The 18263-nt window shown below is 45.0% G+C and overlaps 1 protein-coding gene and 1 long non-coding RNA gene across 4 annotated transcripts in view; one reads left to right on the top strand and one right to left on the bottom strand.

Moving 5' to 3' along the window:
• PIGG (phosphatidylinositol glycan anchor biosynthesis class G (EMM blood group)) overlaps nt 1-18263 on the bottom strand; it is a 990222-nt gene that overhangs the window by 868114 nt on the left and 103845 nt on the right. For all 3 annotated transcript variants that reach the window (XM_069236721.1, XM_069236724.1, XM_069236727.1), the window contains exon 3: nt 1587-1796. In XM_069236721.1, coding sequence (XP_069092822.1) covers nt 1587-1796 — 210 coding nt within the window. The remainder of the gene's footprint in view (nt 1-1586; nt 1797-18263) is intronic.
• The window catches only part of LOC138297295 (uncharacterized), a 170342-nt gene that overhangs the window by 69195 nt on the left and 82884 nt on the right, over nt 1-18263 (top strand). The window lies entirely within an intron of this gene.

Genomic DNA, 18263 nt, shown 5'->3' with positions numbered 1-18263 from the left:
TGCGACCCCTAGTGACCCTTGGCACTGCCTATGTGGCCCCTAGCCTCAGAGGTGGCAAAAGCAGGCCTACGAGCAGAAGACAAGCAGTCTCTGATAAGTGCTGTTTATTTTCTGTTGCTAGAATGGGATAAAGTTTTACAAAATAAAAATGAATCATGCACAGAATAAAGTCAAACGTTATATGAAAATAAACATTATTAACGAGCACATAATTTTTCATTATTGTAAATTCGTAGAAAATTGCCAGTTTGTGCAGGCTCTTTCCAGCCTGGCAACACAGTTGCCAGGCTGGAGACCACATATTGCGCATGTGTGATTGGCCGGCCCGAGACAGCCAGCCAAACACACATGCGCTCTGAGGGGAGTGCACAGTGCACTCCCTTCGTTCAGGTCACCCCACAAAGCCCCGCCCCTTTCACAAGGATAGGATAATAAAAATGGTTTATTATCCTTTACTTATGAAAGGGTTTGCAGCGGTTGCTGCATGCAGGGAGGCAACACTCCTCTGCCCTAGCGGGGGAGCTGCCACTGCAGGACTCCCTCTTTCAGTGGCGGCCACCCCATTAGGGCAGAGGAGTTTCGCCCCTCTGCTGCCAGTGCCGCAAATGGTGAAAAATAAAATAGTAATAAAGTGAATTTATTACCATTTTATTTTCTGCATTCCCCAGCCTGAGCTGCATTTTGGGAGCGGGGCCACTGCTGCGGACTGGCAGCAGGGGAGTGGTGCTCATGCCAAGGCCACCCTGACAAGCGCATTGTAAACCTCTTCACTGAGCTGTTTAGACAGCTTGGTGGTGGGCAGGCACAGGGCCCTGGTACCTGCAAGAGCATCGGTGCAGCCCGTTTCAGCTAATCCTGGCACTGCTCTTATGCTGCTAACATTATCAGCAGCATGACAGCAGCATTCAGATTGGTGTGAAAAACTGCTGCAGCCTGCAGACCAGTGCCGAGGAACTAAAGCAGGAGGACTGGAGACGAGCCAGCGCATGCAGCAGGTGAGTAGATTTTTATTTTATTATTTTTAACCCACTGATGCACTGTAAGACTCGCACTGCCTTCAGCCTCAACGCTAGAGTTCTCAGTCATGGTTCGTTATAATGAGCCATGACTGGCAGTTTTGGCGTTGATCAAGCAGTACATATTTAGTATGTAAGCTGCCACAGCACTCTTTTCCTTAGACTTCCTTAGCCCTGTGCCTACTGGATCCTTGACACATGTCTCAATTTACTTTCGGTAAGCACAATCTACTGGATATAATTTACAAAGTGGAACATAACTCACTGTGTAACCACAGCATTAGTTTTATAAATCCAAAAGCTGTGTAACATTACAATTGCTCAAATGTATTCATACTGGGCAGGGTTAGTCCAGGTGAGTTCATGCAGCCCATTTTTCTAAACAAACATACTGCCCTGGCTTTGCTCAAAATATCACAATTTGAGCTACGGAATTATCTGAGACGAAAGCTTTTAATTCCAGCCATACAATTCTATTGTTATCTACTGTGCCTAAAAATGCGGAAAGTGCCCTGTGCTCAATAGATCTCTGACTCTTGAAAGTTACATGCATATTTTGAAGTCTCTTACCTCTGTAAAATCTGAAACAAAAAATGATGTAGTTCCATCGTATTCCACAAAATGTTTAGGGAAGAGTTTAATCCAAGTGTCGTCTCCATAGAAGACAATCCTTTTGCCTGCACTTTTTGCTTGCCATAATAAGTTGTCTTCCAGTAATGCAGGAGAATTTAGGTTCAAGATGACATCAACAAAGCCTGGTATGCTACCAGTCATCAAAGCCTGTTAGAATGCCAGCACATAGGCATAAGAAAATCAACAGTAACAGTTAGCAACATTTAAGACATAATCGTATTCTAACATGCGTTATCTACAGATTCACAGGCGAAAACATCAATTGTTTGCATACAAGATAATCGTGTTTTACAATGTTTAATATTCATAGAGATGTTTTGATTTAAAGTAACAGTAAAGTTTTTTCTTCCATGTACATTTGTTAGGATGGATTCAAGACCATAATACTGTGGTCCATATTTAAGTTTGTTCTATAGGACAACGTACGTTTTTATGATATAAACTCGATCTGCAGGTGTCAGTTTAAAAAAAACTATTTTCATGTTTCGATATTTGCCATTATTATTTTACATGCTTTTATGGAAGGAAAACAATCATCTCTTTTTTGCATAGTGGTGATGGTGTCCACCCAATGAAGCTGTGGCTGTTGACACCTATTGTGTATCCATACAACAGTGTGGAAAAGAATTACAATAGAGGTCTCATCAAAACAAGGAATGCCCGTGAAAGTTGATTTTGATATTTGCATGTTTTGTTAGAGGACGTCATGTACTTTCCAGATAAAATCTGTTGCATTCTGATGCAGTGCTGCATGTTGCAGTGACAATGGTGAAAATAGTGTGCAAGTGGAAAAAGAGGAAGGACTCCCACACCAATCTAGAAAAAAATAGATTATGTTTAATAAATAATTTGGGACAAAAACAAGAATCCTATGAGTAGAACTGGAGATTCTGAATTTTAAAGGTTTGGTTAAAAATAGCACCAGAAGGTTGTGCTGGACAAGGACAAAGTCATAAGTTCAAGCCAACTGCAATGACGTGCAGACTGGCACAAGACAGAGTTTGGCCCACTGAGAGTTGTACTTTGTGTCCTTGATGTGAGATCTGTGCTGCACTACTTTGCGAGGCTTCGCCTTGTCTGGCATCAGTTGCAATGAAGCTTTCAACTGTGCGTCAAGGGTTTTTGGGGCTTAGCGTCACTCAGCGTCGGTTCCTGTGGAGCTTGCAGCCATGCGGTGAGGATTTGCAGGGCTTCACGTCCCTTGCTCTGGATTTGATAGAACCTTCATTTAGGCCACAAGGTGTTCTAAGTAATGCCAGCCAAGAGTCCAAGACCTGGGAAGGCACCTCTTGTGGATAAGGAACTCCAGAAGAGACCAGTGGAACTCAGGCAGGTCCACTGCAGCAGTTCAGCTGGGCAGTTGCAGGTAGGCCTGTTGCACCCCTGTAGCGGAGAAGAGGAGGTCAGCCAGCTGACCTTTGGAGTCACTCGGCCTGGGAAGAAGGGAGCAGGTGTAGTCTTCCTTCATAGAGAGCAGGGCAGGACTCATGCAGCAAGGCAGTCCTTCTGTATTGTCCACAACTCCAAGAGGGTACTGAAGAGTTGGTGTGGGGGTCCAATATTTACACCTGGTGCCAGCTTTGAAAGTGGGAGAAACTTTTAGGCTTCTCCCCCCGATGTCGTTCTAGAATTGCCTCCCTTCTGCTGCCCTGGCTCAGAAGGGACTGGGGTGACAAGAGGCTGGTGTTGAAGCCTTTTGTGAGTGTGCTGAGGTAGCCCCTTTGAAGTGCAAATGTGGTAGGTGACCACTCCGCCTTCCCTTCCTGACAAAATGGACCATCCCGAGAACACCTTGTCCACTTCTGTATCCTTATCTGGGAGGAATACACAAAAGGCAACTACCAACTACACCTAGTCATGTGACCCAGGATGCAGGCACTAAATGGTTAGGACAAGGAAATACCAACTTTATATAAATCCATAAAATTCTAATTACATACTTAAAATTAAAAACAAAAATCTATAATCTCTTTAATGCCAACACTCTTTAATTCTATATTACCTACTGGGGATAGCTTGTAGGTAGTTAGTTATAGTTAGGACCAACTTTACCCAAAGATGTAGCATTTTTTATTTTGCTATTAACTTTACCGGCGTTTGACAAATCTCGACAAATGTTTTAAAACTAGTACACAAGTTAGTTCAGCTGCTGCCTAGAAGGTTTCAGGGCGATTCACCAAGCGGGGGCCGATAAAAACAGTGGGGGGGGGGGGGGGTGTCCCAAAACTCTTTTATCCCATGCAGTGTCTATGGGGATTTTGCAATTTATAGACACTGCTACATCCTGAACCGTTGGATGGAATTACACCGAATTTGGCAGATAGATAGATCTTTTTGTAATTTGGTGTGAATCTGTTCAGTAGTTTTGGAGTAATTAAAGGAAATAAAATAAAGCTATCTAGGGATGTGGATCCACTACAGATCCTCCCGCTGGAGGATCAGTGGGAAAACCAAGGCCCTGATTGGCAGGCTGTAACCTGAAAAGAAAGTTGCAGCCACCATTTTTTTCTGACTTGGTCTGGGGGATAGAAAACAGTTAGGGGTTCAGGATATCCTGACCCAATGGGAAGCATGAAGGGGTCCCTGAGGGTCCCTCATGGGCACAAAATTGGCCCAAAATGTTTTTTGGGCAGATCTGCAGATCCAGCGTGGATCTCAGCGCAAACCTGAGTGTAACTTCACAACAAATCTGCAGATCTGAAGCATAATGAAAAAAAAAAAAACACACACACACACACCAAACCCCTAGTGCACACGGCCAAAGTTTGTGAGCAGTGTGGGGCTAGGTGCAAGAAGTGGGGGTGGCTGCAAGGCCTGGCCACAGGCCAGGCCCTGTGGCGATCTCCCTTGGCCGTGAGTGGCAGTATTTGTATTACAGTGGTGGTAGTATGCTAATTCTATATAACTTTTTTTTTTTTTTTTTTTTTAAACAGAAATTCACTAAAAAAAACAAAGGTTACAGGGACTTGATAGCTAGGTTCATGTTATACCCACACAAAACCATAGAAATTCAGCAGTTATAGTTATACTTATAGTAATAAGTATCTGAGGAAACTATAGCTTTTGCCGTTAAATAACTTTAGGCCATGAGTTATAGTTTCTTAACATAAGTATAACTATAAGTATAGCTGCTGAATTTTTATGGTTTTGGATAGGCAAAACATGGACCTAACTAGAATGTCCCTAGAACCTTTGTTTTCGTCAGTTAACAAATATAAATTCAGAACTGTGATTTAAAATACAATTGTACCATTAAAGATGGTTTTAAATTACAATTAATTAGAGACAAACAAGACATTTCTATCTGTTCCCAAGTAACAGTTATCGCTTATTACATATAATAAGGTAACCCATCGTTATCCTATGGTACAGGTAGGCCTTGCAGTAGTGAAAAAACAAATGTAAGGGTTTTTTCAATACCAGGACACACCAAATTTAAAAGTACATGTCCAACTTTTTAAATACAATGCCCCCTGCCCTAAATGTGGTTCAAGGCCTACTATGGGGTGACTTATGTATTAAAAGGGGAGTTTTAAGCCTGGTAAAAGGTTCATTTTGTCAATTCATAATGGCAGTTTAAAACTGCACACAGGGTGCAATGGCAGGCGTGAGACATGTTTGAAGGAGCAGCTTATGTGGGTAGCACAATAAGTGCTGCAGGCACCCCAAGTAGAATTTATATTTTACCGGCCATTAGTACATGGATACCACTTTACTGGGGGCTTAGAAGTAAATTTAATATGCCATTTCAGTGTAAGCCAATTTTACCATGTTTTATTGAGTGAGCACAAGCACTTAGCAGTGGAACTGCGCTGAGTACTAAAAGACAGCAGAAATTGTTTAATATATATATATATAGATCTATATATATATATGGAAAATGTCACTTACCCAGTGTACATCTGTTCGTGGCATGAGACGCTGCAGATTCACATGTTGTGCATTATCCTGCCATCTAGTGTTGGGCTCAGAGTGTTACAAGTTGTTTTTCTTCAAAGAAGTCTTTTCGAGTCACGGGACCGAGTGACTCCTCCCTTTTGGCTCCATTGCTCATGGGCGTCGACTCCATCTTAGATTGTTTTCCCCGCAGAGGATGAGGTAGGAGTTGTGAGTATACTAGAGGTGCCCTTGCAATGGAGTAGTAATGTATGTATCTAATGTCTATTAAAATAATATTTATTTACATATTTACACTTCTTATGCAACTATAAACAGCTACAGGGGAGGTGGGAGGGCGCATGTGAATCTGCAGCGTCTCATGCCACGAACAGATGTACACTGGGTAACTGACATTTTCCCTTCAGTGGCATGTGTAGCTGCCGATACACATGCTGTGCATAGAGTACTAAGCAGTTATCTCCCCAAAAAGCGGTGGTTTAGCCTGCAGGAGTTGAAGTTGTCTGAAATAATGTTCGTAATACAGCCTGTCCTACTGTGGCTTGTTGTGTTGCTAACACGTCTACACAGTAATGTTTAGTAAATGTATGAGGCGTAGACCAGGTGGCTGCCTTACAAATTTCTGTCATTGGTATATTCCCAAGAAAAGCCATTGTGGTGCCTTTCTTTCTAGCGGAATGTGCTCTTGGTGTAATAGGTAATTCTCTTTTTGCTTTAATGTAGCAAGTTTGAATACATTTAACTATCCATCTGGCAATTCCTTGTTTGGATATAGGGTTACCTGCATGAGGGTTTTGGAAAGCTACAAACAATTTTTTTGTTTTACAAAATTGTTTCGTTCTGTCAATGTAATACATTAGTGCTCTTTTTATGTCTAATGTATGCAAGGCCCTTTCAGCTACAGAGTCTGGTTGTGGAAAGAAGACTGGGAGTTCCACAGTTTGGTTTAGATGGAATGGTGATATGACTTTTGGCAAGAACTTTGGATTTGTACGGAGAACCACCTTATGTTTATGTATTTGTATAAAGGATTCTTGAATAGTAAATGCTTGTATTTCACTCACTCTTCGAAGTGATGTGATTGCTATTAGAAAGGTTACTTTCCAAGTCAAATATTGAATTTGACAAGAATGCCTGGGTTCGAATGGTGGGCCCATGAGTCGTGTTAATACAATATTAAGGTTCCACGAAGGTACTGGTGGTGTCCTTGGTGGTATGATTCTTTTTAGTCCTTCCATAAATGCTTTAATGACTGGGATTCTAAAAAGTGATGTTGTATGTGTAATCTGCAGATAGGCAGATAATGCAGTGAGATGGATCTTAATGGAAGAAAATGCTAGATTAGACTTTTGTAAGTGTAACAAACAGCTTACAATGTCCTTTGTGGAGGCATGTAGTGGTTGAATTTGATTATTGAGGCAGTAGCAAACAAATATCTTCCATTTGTTTGAGTAACAATGTCTTGTTGTAGGCTTTCTCGCTTGTTTAATGGCCTCCATACAATCTTGGGTAAGATTTAAATGTCTGAATTCTAAGACTTCAGGAGCCAGATTGCTAGACTGAGCGATGCTGGATTTGGGTGTCTGATCTGTTGTTTGTGTTGAATTAACAGATCTGGTCTGTTTGGTAGTTTGATGTGGGGTACTACTGATAAGTCCAACAGTGTTGTGTACCACGGTTGGCGAGGCCAGGTTGGTGCTATGAGTATTAGTTTGAGTTGGTTTTGACTTAGTTTGTTGACCAGATAAGGAATGAGTGGGAGAGGGGGAAAAGCTTAAGCAAATATCCCTGACCAGCTGATCCATAGAGCATTGCCCTTGGACTGAGGGTGTGGGTACCTGGACGCAAAGTTTTGGCATTTTGCGTTTTTTTTTGTTGCGAATAGGTCCATGTTTGTTGTTCCCCAGCGGTGGAAGTGATCCTGTAGGATCGGGGGATGTATTTCCCATTTGTGAGTTTGCTGGTGATCTCGACTGAGATTGTCGGCTAACTGATTCTGAATGCCTGTTATGTATTGTGCTATTAGGCGAATGTGGTTGTGAATTGCCCAATGCCAAATCTTTCGTGCTAAGAGACACAGTTGTGACAAGTGTGTGTCCCCTTGATTGTTGAGATAGTACATTGTTGTCATGTTGTCTGTTTTGACAAGAATGTGTTTGTGGGCTAAAAGTGGTTGAAACGCTTTTAATGCTAGAAAAACTGCTAGCAGTTCTAAGTGATTTATGTGAAGCTGTTTTTGTTGATTGTCACATTGACCCTGTATGCTGTGATTGTTGAGATGTGCTCCCCACCCAATCATGGAAGCATCTGTTGTGATAACAGCTTGAGGCACTGGGTCTTGAAATGGCCGCCCTTGGTTTAAATTTATAGGGTTCCACCATTGAAGCGAGAATTGTGTTTGGCGGTCTATCAACACTAGATCTTGAAGTTGACCCTGTGCTTGTGTCCATTGTTTTGCTAGGCACTGTTGTAAGGGCCGCATGTGTAATTTTGCATTTGAGACAATGGCTATGCATGCGGACATCATGCCTAGTAGTTTCATTACAAACCTTACTGTGCAGTGTTGGTTTGGTTGTATGCTTGATCTTACATTTTGGAACGATCGGACTCTTTGTGGACTTGGAGTGGCAATTGCCCTTTGTGTGTTGAGTGTTGCTCCCAAGTATTGTTGTATTTGGGATGATTGCAGATGTGATTTCTGGTAATTTATAGAGAACCCCAGTTTGTGTAGAGTTTCTATGATGTATTGCGTGTGAAGATGACACTGTTGTTGAGTGTTGGTTTTTATTAGCCAGTCATCTAAATATGGGAATACGTGCATGTGCTGTCTCCTTATGTGAGCAGCTACTACTGCTAGGCATTTTGTGAATACCCTGGGGGCTGTTGTTATTCCAAACTGTAGCACTTTGAATTGATAGGGTATGCTGTGCATTACAAACCTTAAGTATTTTCTGTGAGAAGGATGGATGGGTATGTGGAAATATACATCCTTGAGATCCAAGTTGTCATGTATTCCTCCTTTTTTAATAAGAGAACTACATCTTGAAGTGTTACCATGTGGAAGTGGTCTGATTTGATGAAGAGATTCAGTGTTCTGAGATCTAAGATAGGTCTTAACGTTTCGTCCTTTTTTGGAATCAGGAAATATAGTGAGTAGACGCCTGTTCCTTTTTGATGATTGGGTACGATATCTATTGCTTGTTTTTGTAGTAGTGCTTGGACCTCTATTTGTAATTGGTCTAAGTGTTGTTGGGACAGTCTGTGCGGTTTGGGTGGCACATCTGGAGGGAATGTTGTGAATTCTATGCAATAACCATGTTGGATAATTGATAGGACCCATGCGTCTGTGGTAATATGTGTCCAGTTTTGGTAGTATGTGGTTAGCCTCCCCCCACTGGTGACAAGTGTTGGGGTGTTGTGACATTGAAGTCACTGCTTGGTCTGGCTTGGTTGGTTGGAATTTTCCCCTTCCTTTTGGGAATTGTCCTCTATAGGAACCACGAAACCCTCCCCTTTGGTATTGCGATTGATAGGTGGGTCTGGTTTGAGAGGTGGAAGGCTCAGATGTTTGTTGCCGAAACCCTCCTCTGAATTGTGGCTTTCTAAAGGTGCCTCTGACTTGTGGGGAATAGAGCGCGCCCATGGCTTTCGCCGTATCCGTGTTTTTTTTTCATTTTGTCAATGGCTGTATCGACTTCCGGCCCAAACAACTGTTGTTGATTAAACGGCATATTTAACACCGCTTGTTGAATCTCTGGCTTGAATCCAGAACATCGCAGCCATGCATGTCTGCAAATGGATACAGTCGCGCTGACAGTCCGTGCTGCCGTGTCTGCCAAGTCTAGTGCGGACCTTATCTGGTTGTTAGATATGGCCTGTCCTTCTTCCACTACTTGCTGGGTAAGTTTTTGATGTTCCTTGGGCAAGTGCTGTATGATGTCTTGCATCTCGTCCCAGTGTGCCCTGTCGTAGCATGCAAGTAGGGCTTGTGAATTCGCAATTCGCCATTGATTGGCTGCTTGTGATGCCACTCGCTTGCCTGCAGCGTCAAATTTTCTACTTTCTTTGTCAGGTGGTGGAGCATCTCCTGACGATTGAGAGTTTGCTCTTTTCCTTGCCACCCCTACAACCACTGAGTCCGGTGTGAGTTGCTGTGTTATAAACACAGGATCTGTTGGGGGAGGTTTGTACTTTTTTTCAACTCTAGGCGTGATAGCTCTTCCTTTTACAGGCTCCTGGAAGACCTGTTGCGCGTGCTTGAACATGCTCGGGAGCATTGGCAGACTCTGATAGGAAGCGTGGGTGGATGCCAGAGTGTTAAAAAGGAAGTCATCCTCCATTGGCTCAGTGTGCATTGCTACGTTGTGGAACGTAGCTGCTCTGGATGGTACCTGCGTATATGCAGTACTGTCTTCTGGTGGTGACGGCTCTGTTGGATAACATTCTGGACTGTTATCCGATACTGGTGCATCATATAAGTCCCATGGATCAGCATCATCCTGCGTCATCCCAGTATGTGTGGGTGACTGCATTATAGGTGTTCCCACTGGTGACAGTTGTGGTGAGTGCGGTGGGGCGGTTGTGGTGAGACCATTGGTGGTGGAGATTTGTCTCTAACCACTTTTGCCTTAGGTTGCATTTCTGTCTTCTGAAATGCAAGCTTCCTTTTTGATTTGAGTGGAGGTAAAGTTTGTATTTTGCCAGTCTCTTTTTGGATATGTAACCTCCTTTGTGTATGGTCAGGTTCTTCCATACCTAACTCTTGCTTGAATCGATGTCTTTCCTTGAGTTGGCTGGAAAGTCCTTGCTCTTCTGTATAAGAGCTTCTTTTCGGCTCCGAAGCCGCTTTTTTCTGTACCAAAGTTTCTGCGATAAAAGTCTTTTTCGGTTCCGAGGAGCTTTTCGGGCTTTAGTCGATTCGATCACTCGGTGTCGAGATCGTTCGGTGCCGGATTCTTGACCGGAGTCGGAAGTCTTCGGCAACTCTTTGGCCTTTTTCGGTGCCGATATTTGGTCACCTTCCTTTCGGTGGGTTGAGCCATGGCCTGCTGGCGGTGGCGTCCCCATGGCCTTAAGTGTTTTTGTATGAACCTGACTTTGGGACGGGGCAGGTTTACTCACGGTTTTTTGTACCGTCGAGGGACGTTCACTTTCGGATTCATCCGAGTCCATCTCTTGGATGGAGATACTTGCCTTCTCTTGGACGTCAAGCTGTTCTTTCGGTTTCAGCGCCATTTGCGGTCTTCTTGCGCGTCGATCCCGCAAGGTCTTTTTCGATCGGAACGCTCGGCAAGCTTCACAGGTATCCTCTCTGTGTTTGGGTGACAAACACAGGTTACAGACCCGGTGCTGTTCTGTATAAGGATACTTTGCGTGGCACTTAGGACAGAAACGGAAGGGGAAACTAGACCGCTCTTGTCCTAAGCCTGCAGGGCAGCAGGTCTCATTGGGTTGCGACTCCCTAAACATTCATCAAACCCACTTTTCCTTCATGTCAACCCATATCCCGGTGTCATTCAGAGGAAAACAATCAGACCACTGCTCCAATGAAGAACTTCACTTTATTATTTACTGGTGCAGCACCATCCCAATGTGTTTCGGAGACCCAGTCTCCTTTTTTTCTCTTCTTAGTTTTTCTTCTTCCTCTCAGTGTGGCACCTCACATGTTCTATTCTTTCTCCTTTCTCTCTGTCGTCTTTTACCTAAGCTTCTCAAATTCCCTCTCCACCTTCTTTCACCGCTGTCTTTTCTCTCATTTTGTTTTTTTAAATTTCCACCAGATTCTCTTTCTCTATTTTCTTTTCAGTCTCGCTTCTCAGTGTTTGCCCTCTCACTTTCTACCCTTTCCTCTTGGAGTCCCCTCTTAGTGCTTTCTATTTCCTTCAGTTTCTTTCCTTTGCTCTCAGCGTATCTCATCTCACTCGCTATCCTTTCCTCATAGCCCCCCTCTCAGAGCCTCCTTTCAATTTCTATCCTTACCCTTTACTCTCCTTTTCCTCAGTTTCTGTCCTTATCATTTCACCTCAGTTTTTTCCATTTCACCAGTTTCTCTAATTTCTTTCCACTTTTGTTCCTCTTCTGTCTCTTTTTCCCCCCATTTATACCAACTTCTCACATTTCTTCCACATTTATATTGATATTTCATTTCCTCTCTTTTCCATGGTCATTGTCTTCTATTTTTCATTGTTCATTTCACCTAATCTCACTCCTTTTTTTATTTGTTTCTCTGTTTCCTCGAGGGGTTGCCCCTTTTGTTTCTGTTGCACTCAGTCCGCCCCAGGTTGCCTTCTTCTGCCCCTTCTTTCATGGCCGAAGTGCCAAGTAACAGATCTGTATTTTCTGAAGAGCTTTGATTTTGGTCATGCCCTGTGGGGCTGGCACAGGGTATGGACTCAGTCTTCCCTTTGCCCTGTACATATGCAACAGTCCCAACACAACATGGGCTGCAGTTATATGGGTTGGTTACTGGTAAAGGAAAGGGGGTTGGGAGCGCACCACCTTACATCCCCCCTCCCAACCCTTCTTTGTTTAAAAGGCTCACTTTAGCCAGCAAGCTGACAAGCTTTGGAGATGCACCTCTTTGCCTGTGAGTGGAACTGTGACCTCAGAGGAATTTGGAAGTAGTTCCAGATTTTTCTTTCTTCTCTACTGTTTCTGCTTTCTACTGATGAAGGGCTAAACCCCAAAACACATGTCTAGAGATATAAAGCTATGTCTGTACCACCTTTGGTGAAAAACTACAGCTAATTTTGAAGTAAGCACTAATTGTGTACTGCATTTACCAGGATGCAATGGGGCAAGTGTGCTCACAACCCCCTTCTGGTAACTGGTAACGTTCCATGTTCCCTGCCCGCAGTGTCTGTGCGCTAGACCAGCCCTCATGCCTGCAGTACGGACAAGCCACCTTCCCTGTACACAAGTCTGAAGTACAGACAGGGCATAGGAACTGCTATTTCCACCGACAGTATCACTACAATAGGCTATTGCCTGTGGTCTGGTCCCCGTCCACATTTGCTGCTTGGCATCGTTTCTAGTCATACCAAGCTGGCAGTCAACTTGGTATGTCAACGCAGGGCTTGAGTCTTTCCCAAAGTCCTAGCTGCAGTGCCCATGCATACAGGACACACAGGGTATCCAATGCGTAGTCTGACTGCGGTCTCTGCCCAGTGTGTCTTCACCCTATATATTATTTTTTTTAAGTTGATTTTTGCAGATGTGAACTCCTGTAATTGTCAGTATGAAAATGCCCAAAAGGTGAACCCCATGTGTTTTTTTAAAGGGGCACACAAGCAAAATTGTTTCACGTTCTAACCAAGCGACTTCTTGTGTGTATGTTTATTCAGTGCGTTTAATTATGTTGAATGTGGTACTTATATAGCAGAAACCCTAGCCAAAAGGCAGGCAAGTCCTGTAGGTTGCCACAGACACAGTCAACAAGCATCTGGAGGGGTAGCTGGTTTGTTACTGCGGTGTGATGTAGTGTTCTTTAAAGAGTTGAGTCCTCAACTCTTCAACAACTGCAGCAGGTTTGGGGGATTTTGATGGCCATGTGGATGCCATTCCAGATCTTAGGTGCAAACATGCAGAAGGACTGGTACCTTATTTTTTCTAAGTGTGTTTTCATCCCCCTGGGCCACTTTTTGAACAGTGCCATGCTGCTTGTAGAGCTTCCACTGTTTTCTATCTTTGGTGCGCCACATTATGAGTGTGGCATGGATGATTTTAAAGATGGTTCTGACATCTGCAGGTTGCCTTACCTTGTCTCCCTTTACCAGGACAATCCAATCATTACTAGCTTTACTTTGCATAACATGCAGCATGATCATGTAGCACAACCCAGGCTTCTCGTAGGATGACCACCCACATAACCAGCCAATCAGAATACAGTGGACAGACCTTACAGGCACACACACGCATGGGCATGCTTGCACACACACACACACAGAGACACACACACACACACAACTAGCCTATCAGTACACAGACCTTACAGCCACACACAGAAGTACGCACACCAACAGAACCAGCCAATCAGAACACAGCAGACAGACCTTACTGGCACATACAAATGCACCATATGTTCAGTATGTTTTTATTTTGACTCCTGAACTGCCAAAGTGCTGCCAACGTATAACACTTTCTGCTCACCACACCAGCATACATCTTAGAACTCCTCAGCTAAAGTTGTCAATCAAAACCACACAGCTACACACAGCTATTCATGCCTGTCTAGAAAACAATACACAATATACAATGAGCCACCCAGCTCAATAAAAAGGACAAAGTTATTTCCAGCACATAATTGAATTCCCTCACCCACAACAGAGGAACACCAGTATACAGGAGTAATTCCCTTTCCAACTTCAGGTAAAAAACACCATCAATAATGTTTGAAGCATAGACATTCTATAGACTAACTTCCACTCCATACAAGAGGCCATGCAAAATAAGGCATTTCACTTCAATGTCTGCCTTAAAACCACAAACCTGGAAGGGAACCTGCAGGGCCACCCAGGTTACAACCTCCCAGGCGTAGTTGGAATAAGTGGCAGAGTATAGCTGACCCCTCAATTTTCTGTGTAGCTTGTTTACCTTGTTCCCCACTAAGTTTGTCTCTTGCAACAGTGCGATATGCACTCCATGTCTGCGTAAATATGTCTGCACTCTATATCTTTTTATGTAGGAGTTGAGCCCATGGAAACTCCAAGTTACGAACCTGAAGTGTGGCATCAGTCTAACTTATGACCACCTCCAACCACATCACCCCACCCCCCAATCCCCCAATACAACCTGTCCCCACAAGCTTCCCGCTGTCAAAATCCAGTTGATCCAAACACTCACCACTCACTGGGTAAACACAGATAAACAACAATTTGTACCTCTGCAAATATTGCAATCCCCCCTAAATTCACCCCATTAACAGTATAACACACTGAAAACCAATCAGTCACTCAACTGATGCGCTTATCCACCGCACAAGCACAGAACCTATATGTATCGAGGGGGGTGGTCACCTGGTGCCAGCTACAACTGCGGCAGCTCCCAACAACACACCACCACTCCCGGTAGCTAACACTCACATTCAACACTCAACCACACAACACAAGCTAGACTATGATCCCGCCCTGATCCCTGAAATGTGCACTCCCCAACAGTTACTGGCAAGGCCACATGGAGGGAAGTGGCTCTGCCCATATATTCTATGTCTTCCACACTTAACCACTAATCTAGTTCTTATGTAACTTCAGGTTTCAAGAGTAGTTTGTACCCTTTGGAGGGACAAATTCCTCACCTGCAGGCCCCCCAGCCACCTTAATAGTACCACTGCAGCAGTCAACTCGGATCATCTCCTCCAACAGTTCACATAGAGCACAGAAGCAACAGGTCTCCCCGATGCTGGTGTCTCCTCCACCACATCAGCACTGCCACCCGAACTGAAGACAACTGCCACCTCACCAAGGGCCCTCACCTCCACCAGCTTCTCTCAGTTTTTGCTCCAGCCCCCACAGGACATCCGCAGCTGCTGTACCTGGCAGGTGTAGTCTGGAAAGATGTGTATGACATGGTTCTCAAATGTAGGATCGCAGCCTGCTGGATAGCCTGCAGAACTGCATCCCTGCACCTATATTTCAGCCTTTTCGAAATGTGCGTGCGGGCAGGTGCCTTGCCAGTGGAGCACGAGCAAGGACGCAGTGAGCTCTTTCTACCACAAACAAGGAGACATCCGGCAAAGTTTCCCTCACCCAATTGTCAAGGAAGAGTTCTGGGGCCCTGCTCCTCCACCTTCTCTGAAAAACTGACAAAGCAAAGATTCAGCGGCGAGAGAGACCCTCCGCATTTTTGGCCCTGAGCTCCAGAGCCACTGTCTTCGCTGAAAGGCTCATCAAAGTAGCCTTCAACGTGGTGCCTTCTCCCTGCAGGGTGTTCACATTGCGTTCTGTGGCCTGGGAACGTTCTGCCACTCTAAGCACGCCCACTCTTAGGAGGCCTACATTCAGGGAGACACCCTCTATCTTGGCCTGCACTGCCACGCTAGAGCCTCTATAGCAGCCAGTGTTTGTGCACCAGTGGATCCTTGAGCTCCTCTCCGTTCACCCACCAGCTCCCCACAAAAGGGGGGGGGGGGGAGGGAAGGAATCACTCTGCACGCTCATCTCAGGAACTGTAAATTGGTTCATCATGGTCTGCTGCATGCTCCTCTATGGCTTGTCATTTCCCATGATGGTGATGTCCATGGAATGAAAGCTGAAGCATAGCATCTGCCACCACCAGCAGGATGCCAGGACAACAGAAGTATGAGTTGGCGAAATGAGGGGCTAGTGATGGGGGCTACGGGACAGTAGAGTCACCCAGAGATTGTGCTCCAGCCTAACCCGACACTGGGAGGGGCAAGCTGGTGGTGGAGGATCCTGGGATTTCAGAGACTCCCAAAGTGCATGCCGCCAAGGGTCTACAGTTGCTACCTTTCAACAGGGCCTCCGGAGGACCCACACACTTGAGCAGCAGGGAGGACCAAAAGTTAGGGGGTCTATGATCCCTGTTGAGTCCAGCAGCAGCAAGGTCAGTTAAGCAAATGACATGTCCAACAGTGGGTACCAAAAGGTCTGGCAGCAGAGTGTGAGCCCCGGGAGGCAGCAGCAATGAGAAGAAGCCCCAGCGAGTGGAGACCCATTGCAGAAAGTGAGCTAGCAGAAGTCAGGACAGTCCGCTGGAGGAAGTGCTCCCATTCCACAAGACCGGCTCTCACCATCACCCCGAGTCTCCCAGTGGGCAGCCCCCCCAGCAGCCCATTCTCACAATGTCCAGCAGTACCCAGGAAACAGAACGGGTCTCACCCCAGGGCAATGAAAGTGACTTGCAGGATGGCCTAAGGAATACAAGAAGGCTGAATGGTCCTATCAGTCTAGCGGGAATCTAATCTGTGGGGTGCACTCTTACCAGGTGCCAGCGGCAGGTCCACGTCTGACAGGGGGCCTCCATGTTTGGATGCCTGTCGCCGCCAGCAAGTCCTCACCAGATGGCACAGGGCCAGGCCAAGTCCTCTAGGGTGTTTGGGAGGAGGGGGCTGCGCTCCCACAAGGCAGCAATTGGTATCCTGCGGCACCTACAAAGAGCAGGGGCAATCAATCTGGCTGCTTTACCTTGCACTGCAGCCAGTAACATGTTGTGCGGTGTCCTGCAGACAGCCGGACCACGTCAGATATACTCTGCACAAGGCCATTGTCCCGGTCGTAGCTCCATCAAGCATAAGACAGGGCCAATGCTCCCTCGGGCCACCAGAAGTGCTCACAATGGCAGGGCTGGCAAAGCAGCAGCTTATAAGTGGTGGTTGCAGCAGGATTGCTAGGATAAGCCAAGGATTACTTATTGGCCAGCTGAGGAGCTCTTTAGAGTGCATCTGGTGCAGCCACCATCCTGGCCACACCATCTACACTATTCCACTACGTGCCACTCCACTTCAAGTCAAAACACTGTACAGCATTAACAGTCAAAGCGATTGCAATCTACACCACTCCATTGTATGCCACTACAATCTACATCACTACACTGTATGCTACTCCAAACCATTCCAGTCTAAGCTATTCCACTGCACGCCACTAAACTGTACCTCACTACACCACTGCACTGTACGCTACTCCACTGTACACCACTCCACGATACTGCAATTTACCCCACTCCACTGTATACTATTCCACTCTATTCCACTCCAGTGTATGCCACTCCACCACTATACGCTATTCTACTGTATGCCACTGTACCTCACTCTACTGTATCCCCCTCCATTCTACACCACTGCACTCTATACTACTCCACTGTACACCACTCCACACTATGCCACTCTATTCTACCCCACTCCACACTGTTCCATTGTATGCTACTCTCCTATGCCCCACTCCACGTAACTTCACTGTAAGCTATTCCACCCCAGAGCACTCCACTACGTTATGGCAGTGTATGCTACTATACTGTATGCTGTTCCATTGAATACCACTCCATGTGACTCCCCTCTATGCCACCCCACTGTATGTTATTTCATGGTACGTTATTCCACTCTATTATATGCCCCTCGACTCCACGCTATTCCGCTGCTTGCACTCCACTTTACCCCACTCCATTCTGTGCTATTCCACTCTATGCCACTTAAATAAACACTACTTTACGCCACTCCACAGTACGCTACATTAGCCCACTCAACTGTATAACAGTCTATCCCAGTCCACCATACTGTACCACACTTTACTCTATGACACCCCACTGTACTAAACTCAAATCCACTGAGACACTCTAATCTACTCTACAACACACCACTCCACAGTACTTTACTACATTGTATACTACGTCATTCCCCTCTACTCCATACTACAGTAGTCTACAACGAACAATTATACTCAATGCTATGCCACTCCATGATACTATATTCTGCGACATGCTCCTCCATTTAATTGTACCACTTGCCACTTAACAACAGTGAAATCTACAATTTGATAAATATATATTTAAAAGAAACTGAAATTCAAAAAAACAAAACGTTAATTAGGTGTGAGAGGGCGGTTCTGACCATCTGGTCCACCATGATTTTTCACTTTTTGATAAAGAAATTTTATTAAATTTTGCATAGAACAATTATGAATACAGCACAACATGATGCCAACGGGCATCAAAACAATACAATAATGGTCAAGTCCTCGGTCCCTGCTGCTTTCATCACTAATGTTA

The sequence above is a fragment of the Pleurodeles waltl genome, chromosome 1_2 (assembly GCF_031143425.1).
Source record: "Pleurodeles waltl isolate 20211129_DDA chromosome 1_2, aPleWal1.hap1.20221129, whole genome shotgun sequence".
Taxonomy (NCBI): domain Eukaryota; kingdom Metazoa; phylum Chordata; class Amphibia; order Caudata; family Salamandridae; genus Pleurodeles; species Pleurodeles waltl.
This window is presented reverse-complemented; position numbering and strand designations above follow the sequence as displayed.